General features: G+C 38.6%; 1 protein-coding gene across 1 annotated transcript; it reads right to left on the bottom strand.

Annotated features, from left to right (window-relative positions):
* Positions 1–1,385: 1,385 nt before the first annotated feature.
* LOC134198372 (uncharacterized) lies at positions 1,386–5,061 on the bottom strand. Its single transcript, XM_062667748.1, has 7 exons — positions 4,985–5,061; positions 4,748–4,920; positions 3,778–3,839; positions 2,514–2,580; positions 2,393–2,458; positions 1,785–2,309; positions 1,386–1,727 (listed from the first exon to the last, which is right to left on the bottom strand). The coding sequence occupies exons 1-7, from the start codon at positions 4,990–4,992 to the stop codon at positions 1,612–1,614; spliced, it is 1,017 nt and encodes a 338-aa protein (XP_062523732.1). The 5' UTR covers positions 4,993–5,061; the 3' UTR covers positions 1,386–1,611.
* Positions 5,062–7,526: the final 2,465 nt, after the last annotated feature.

Here is a 7,526-nt window from a genome sequence, read left to right as displayed (position 1 = left end):
TGCTATTGTTATTTTTTATATTTTTATGTTCTAGTTTCTATTTTATTTCTATATTTTTCATTTTATTTTATTTGTCATCAGCATGCTACACAAGTTCACTCACTACACTACAAGATGTATATAACTTGCATAACTGATTAGACTTCCTATCTGCAAGGTATGATAGTAAATTACAGATATGTGACATCAGATAAGTGAGGATGCACTGTAGTAAGAAAAGTGGCTTGATTACCAAGTACTTGAATATGCTGTGGCATTGCTCTCATGCTAAACGGACCGATATATCTGTATTCGTGGACTGAGGTCTCAATGCATTTAACTATTGTATTTAGATGCATCTCTTCACACACTGCTCGATTGAAACAATGCAAAACTTGCAATACAATACTGTATAGGATTGGTATGGTATGCAATACATTTAGTTATGTGATTATGACACAAATTTTGAAGAAATTGCAGAAATAAAATTTACGCATCTGTACCTGTATGGCCTGCACTCTGAATACCCAGAGCTGTATGCAGTAATATTTGGCTCTGTGAATATACTCAATGATCTAGTTTCCCAGACATTGTGCCGATTCCGACTCTTGCATGTACACCTACTACTGTACTAGAGAGATGCATCACCCAACAGGATTATTTCTTATGGTATTACCAAGATGCACCTTTCAGTATAATATGCTGCTGTAGTCATTTGAGATCTCTTAATTAATACATCAGACTTTGTAATACGTCAGACTTTGTAATACAATACCTCATGGATTAAAGCCCCAATTTTGACTTTTCTCAGTTTAAGAATTCAAGATTCTAATTAGTGCTAATTGGTAGTTGTTAGAACGATGGTCTATTACATGTATAGCTAGAAATACTATGTATCAACTAATCCATCTTTGAGAGCCCATTTTCACTGTAGAACTATCTAGAGCACTAGGTACAATGTACACGCACAAAAGACGACAGATAATAAAGAAATTGAATTTTGCAAAACACTTTAGACTATTTTCTTGCTCGTGCAAAAGCTACAATGTTTTCTTTACGAAAAGGCACTAATAGACTATGGCTGTTCCTTTAAAACAGATCCTAGTATAGAGTATATATATCCACCATCCCGTTGCCAGCACAGGCAGCTTAGGTCATTAGTTGTTAGTAAATTAATTAATTTATTGTTGTATACACACACGCACGCACACACACACACACACACACACACACACACACACACACACACACACACACACACACAAACTGACACTACGACTTTATAATGTGTATAGATATAGATGTATAGATAGATAGTGAGTCTTGAAATCTGACAGGATTGTGAGCATTCGAAATTTCTTGTAACTAACTTTCAAAGTTGGCAGGCAAATAGGTCGAGGATCAAGGGCTAATTTGTTCAGAAACACAGATTCAAGTTTCTATATTTAATATCAACCCATTTGCTGGACTATACTCCAGAAAAACTATACACAGCACTGCTCTATAACATGTAAACACATTGCACAGTGATGATCGACTATAAAGTCTGTTCAAATAACACAGATATCAGAAACAACTCTACTGTTCTAAACAAGTGACCGTCATGAAGTGATACTTACCATACTGCAAGTATCACTTCGGCGATTGTTGTTGGAGTTTCTTTTTTAGTTCTTTCATAGGCTGGAAACTGTTCATGTCTGAGTACCGGTCACTGAATTGCACAGCTTCAGGAGGACCTTGTAATGTACCTAAATACATTAAAATTTGAGAGATTGTATTGCAATTGTAGGAATAGAAAAAAATACCATGATTTTCTTCCTTCTTAACAAGTGATCCAATTTTTATGGCAAAGTCCGTAGCAAGCTTTTCATCTGATACCTTTTCCTTTTCCTCCACCTTGAAACCAGTTATCTTGCTTAACTTGACAACGCAATCGCTTTTGTTTGCGTTGCATTGGTCAGGTGTAATCTTGTAGAAGACTGGAATAATCCTATGGTTCTTTACGCAAAACTCTAACGCAACGTCAACCTCTTCTTCAGGAAAATGTTTTCCTTTGAACTCATGGCTGAGTATCGTTACAAAAAAACGAGATTGATACATTGCATTTGCAATGTCTTCCTGTGCTACGCCGCCTGGTTCCAACGATTCTTCATCAAAGAATGAGATTATGCCGTATTTATCTAGCAACTCCTTGTAGAGGAGATGAACGAATGGTTTGTTTTCGCCAGCATGACACAAAAACACGTCATACTTCCAGCTTCGCGAACCTAAAATAGCTTGCTGTTGACTACTCTCTGTGACGTTGAGGCACCGCATCTTAGATTCCATCTCTGTGGATGTGTATACAAGAAAATAGAATTTGCTTTGTTGGTGAAGGAAAAGTACTAGTAATGAAACAGTATGAAGATTTTACCTGCAACACCTACTTGATGACTGCCAGTGGCAACTGTGCCTAAGTTACTAGATGTTGATTGAAACTCTAGTGGAGACAGACTACATGAAACGATATTTAATTGACACAAACACATGCATACCATTGGAATAGATTCCGATGTCATCAAAATCACAATGATTGCGCGGAGAACGTAAGTCATCTGGAGACTAATTTAAACAGCAATTAAGACCTTTTGACATCATACATTACCAGCAGTGACATGTAGCATGCAGTTCACAGTCAAATCCGGGTTAATTAATCTTATAATTACGTGTAATTGTCTACATAATTATACAGGACTTTTAGGCCTCCATATATTTGTTGCATGTCTGTTGATCCCGCCCGTATCCAAATGACAGGTCGCACTGATTGCACCATTACGCCGTTATTTATGTAATCCGTATGTGCAATACAATGGGAGCGAGTGGGTACGTCCTATGTATCGACTCTTTTTCCTGTTGGATTATGTTACAGGATGCTCAACCACATGGTGTATTGGTGTGCATGGATACCCCAAAATCAGACCTCTAGTTTAAACTGTTGTGTTCCTTGAATATCTGTGCCTGCTGATTTCCAGTGTCAAGTGTACAGAATGGGTAATGGTATTATCGCCCACCTGCTCGCATCAGTTTGGAAGCCTTACATAATTGTTAATTATGATCTGAGAAAACAGACATGCATGCAACATGCAAATGGGCTTTATGTAACCATCAACGCTGATAAACTTTGTGTGTGAATCGTAGCTAGTTGTAATAAAAATGATTGATGATTAATGAAAAATAGAGAATTCCGTGGTAATGCACATAATCAAATGGCTGCTGTCATATTTCTTCATTACCAGAAATGAGAATACGGATCTGAAGCACCTCACACTTTCCAACATTAACATCTCACAGCTGGTGTACACTGATCCCACATAGCTTCCACTAGTAGATGAACTACCGTCCATACTCAACTGTTTGCTCTGCATTTCTACAGTATCAAAGGCTTCAATCAAACGGCAGAATAAAGGCTCTCTTGTGTTACAATGTGTACAAATTAAAAACTTAGAGCTTGTATGTGATGAGGCATTAAACAGTAACACAGTCTACCATCTACCATATCCTTTAGATTGCACTAGATAATCACTATGTGTCTCCTGTTGTCTACTGGCTAGCTGTGGTGCCGATAAAACAAGAGTGAATCATCTATTCAACCAGAGTTTTATATAACCAACGCCGGAAAGGGTCTGGTTAGGTGAGACTACTTCCAATGCATGTCTTTTGTATCATAACAAAATCTAATTAAATTCTACTCATACTATATTATTAAACATGTTATGTTATATTAGTTAAACAATGCAACTTGCAACATGAACATCCTACCTCTACAATTTCTGGTGGTTTGCCGTCTGAGGCTTGAGCAATAACGGGATCTACACCAATTCCTAAACGTCAAGAACCAAAGTTTTACTGCAGCTGACAACACCTACTATAATTTGGTCGGACAAACAACACATTTGGTGACATCGTAAGATTAGTCCCACTGATAATTTTCCAGTGTGTTATCTAGGGTGCTGTAACTAGCTGAAAACGTCCTATAATTTCCTAAATCTAGTTTCTGCACGTACCACTAGTAACCCTCTTATCGCTTCAGCCACCCCTTAGCTGTTCTTCAACAATATAGTATTTGGCAATTGGAGTTGCCTATTTCACGCACACATACAACATCAGAAACAATTTTATTAGAATTCTTCAATCTAGAGACTTCCCGTGTGTAAAGATCGCGTAGGAAACTTATAAGTTGGATTCGGCGCAAATGCAATCAGAATTCTCTGTTCCAATGAACCATAAAAGGTGTATATAGCGTTTGCGTCATCGAGAAGTCATGCGGGGGCTCGGTTCCTCAAAAGGGCCCGTTGAATAAAGTGACAAATTTGAGTAGTCATGCACCTGCTCCGTTGCAAATGGTGAGGCGTGGTGTAAAATTTTGTTGCTTAGACGTTTGGTACTGATACCCACTCTTACAGAGGAACTGAATCGAACAACTCAGCTAGACTGCGTTGGTAAGTTTGTCCTAACTAGACACACTAGGCTGATGTCCAGCAGCGTTTGACGTTGTCAATTGATCTCGTAGGTAAACAATGTAATAAAAATCTTTACATGTACTTGGATCACCTTTCTCAATTGAGCTCAAGTGTAAGAAATGGGCGCGGCTAGAAAGTAATTGGGGCCCCTTCTCCAAAATTCTAAATGTGAATCCGCGCATACAGCATTCGTACGACAGTCTACGCTAGTAGATCGATGACTGACTCTACATGTATGTCTATGCCCCTCGACCCTGCACATGTCATACTTGACTCATGCTGATTCGAATCCGTCTCATCTCTCCTGCCGTAAACTATGCGCACATCTTGCTCTTGCTGGTTGCCATCCACACTACCAGATATAAGATTTTCTTGTATCCCAGAATCAGAAAACTCTTCGCTTCTGTCCTCGTTAAGACGTCGTGGAACTAGTTCACTCTCACTAGCACATTAGATAAAAAGATACTGAGGGTAAGCGTAATCGACGTAGCCTGACTAAAACTAACCTTGCCATAAGCCAGACGTCTATAGCAGACACGAACAGTCTAACGTCGTCCAAAACGTTTTCGAAACACCCCCGCGTAGTTTATCTATAAAAAAGTACCCGGATAATACCAAAGTGCAAAACATCAGCGGAAATACTTGACGCTAGAGCTGTTACCGAATGTTTTAGCATTACCACTGCAAGATTTCACAACAAGGACTCCTTTGAGTTTCCGACGGGGAAATCTATTAATTAACCCTCTAGTTATACCATACGCCAGCGATCCTGGTGCATAGAGAATGCGTGTCGCAACAGCACAACGACGGCATCTTTCCCAACCGCATTTGCATCGCTAGATATTATTATTATAAATAATACATTGATACGTATTATCAGCGAGCATCATACAAAAATATTTAAATTAATATGTAGAAATAGTCAGCAGCTCACAATTAAGTAAAATTATAGACTGAGGTATTCACAACTGTGACCTACAGCTACAATTAATTACTGCCTTCGCCAGATGCTGGTACACATAAAAATACAAAACAACGTTAATTAATTATTTAATTAATTAATTGCATAGCAACTGTTCCAAAATAGTCTAAATCAACGAGGACCATATAAAGTAATTAAGATATACCTGACTCCGCTGCAGCTAATATAGTTAAATACAGTATACATGTTAGACGGCGTGTAAACAAATTATATATAGTAAGACGTTTGAAAATTAGCCCTGCAAACACAAACGTGTAGTTGGGAATGTTGTGGCCATTATTCTAATTAACTTGAACAACAAGCATGCAACCTGTTTTGATTAAGTCCTAGACGTTTACAACGATGAATCGAGTCACACTCCTACAGTACGTGACAATGCCGTGACAAAATTCAGAATGGAAGATGTCACCAGGTCTTCTAGTGTCGTGATTATGGCAGCGTTGTTCACGTTTATAATCACTGTTGTCTACAAGAGCTAAATGATGAATGAATGAATGCATTATGTCGTTTGGGTTCGGAGTGCTCCAAAACCACATCCAAGAACGTGATCGCCATATGGGTCAATAACAGTGTCGCAAAGACATCTGACAACAACGGAAAATTCTGGACACCCGGCCATATCTAAGCAAGTATTAGTTACTTATTGGACCGCTAAGAGTTTTCTGCAGTTGGATACATCTGCATGGCAATATATTTCATCTAGATTTTCTTTTGGGTCTTCCCAGCTTCTTCAGTGCCTAGTACCGTAACCAACAGGCTGCAGCCTTACTACTAGAGCTAAATGCATTGCAGAAGCAGCTGCAAAGGGTGCGAAAGCTTGCAAAGACGTTCGTCACGTCGAAAGAGTTATAGCAGCTGGTGGTATCTTTAATCCAAATACTGTAGAAAATCTCTGTCTCTGTACACTGTACGGTAATACGCTGTATGTATATAGCATCGACAATTTCTGCAAATGGGTCACATGACGTTTTCAAAGTCTTCAAATAAGTGATTATAACAAGTAAATGAAGCTGTGTTTTACTCGCTTTACAGCTACGACAACATATGTTTGCGTGTAAGTGCGTGTTTGTGTGTGTGTGTGTGTGTGTGTGTGTGTGTGTGTGTGTGTGTGTGTGTGTGTTTGTGTGTTTGTTTGTGTGTGTGTGTGTGTGTGTGTGTGTGTGTGTGTGTGTGTGTGTTTGTGTGTGTGTTTGTGTCTGTGTGTGTGTGTGTGTGTGTGTGTGTGTGTGTGTGTGTGTGTGTGTGTTTGTGTGTGTGTTTGTGTGTGTGTGTGTGTGTGTGTGTGTGTGTGTGTGTGTGTGTGTGTGTGTGTGTGTGTGTGTGTGTGTGTGTGTGTATTTATTGTGAGTATCAATGTCAATTTCATTAATTTTGTTACTTTATTGTTATTATCATTAATTAATCATTACCGTGTTGCTAGAATGCATAATTTATTGAAAAGACATGGATGCGTCTATGTGATTAAAGAGCATTAACTAAAAATCATCAATGTCCCACGTTACACTTCGATTTTAATACACGCAAATGCATGACAGATGCGTCTCTTGCACGGAACGGGCTGGTTATCCACGTAATTAATTTTGCATATATAGCACTCTTGCTTTCATCACTTGATGTGGACACGATTATCATGAATTTGTCGAGCTGGTGTTATCATCTTTCGTTGAGCCTTTGCTTTCATCTTTTGTTCCGTTAAAATTAAAATGTCGTCGCTAGATATGGATGAATTTGCGCAGGAAATACACTGTGAAGCGACATGTATGTGTAGCGACCGGATAAAGAAAAAGCATGCAGCGCAACTTTTCCAACGAATCTTTCTTGCAAGACGACGTCAATCGTTTATCGTCAGTCCTCCTTATACCTGTAAATACATTCTGAGGAATGTATGTATGTATGTATGTATGTATGTATGTACGTACATACATACAGACAGACATTAATACATACATATACATACATACATCGTATGTATATGTATGTATTATATTGGCTCAATTGGTTAAAATTTGCAGTTGGAGATTGCAAACGTCCGCGACTTTTGGGTCAGAAGTTCAAGTGCGGGAGGG

This window comes from Corticium candelabrum, chromosome 2, assembly GCF_963422355.1.
Source record: "Corticium candelabrum chromosome 2, ooCorCand1.1, whole genome shotgun sequence".
Lineage (NCBI taxonomy): Eukaryota > Metazoa > Porifera > Homoscleromorpha > Homosclerophorida > Plakinidae > Corticium > Corticium candelabrum.
This window is presented reverse-complemented; position numbering and strand designations above follow the sequence as displayed.

What these genes read in the sequence shown, in the direction of transcription:
- LOC134198372 (XM_062667748.1), bottom strand. An exon ending in AACCACCAGAAATTGTAGAG is followed by an intron (nt 2,581 to 3,777) that starts GTAGGATGTTCA and finishes TGTTTAAATTAG; the next exon opens with TCTCCAGATGACTTACGTTC. An exon ending in CATCGGAATCTATTCCAATG is followed by an intron (nt 2,459 to 2,513) that starts GTATGCATGTGT and finishes TGTCTCCACTAG; the next exon opens with AGTTTCAATCAACATCTAGT.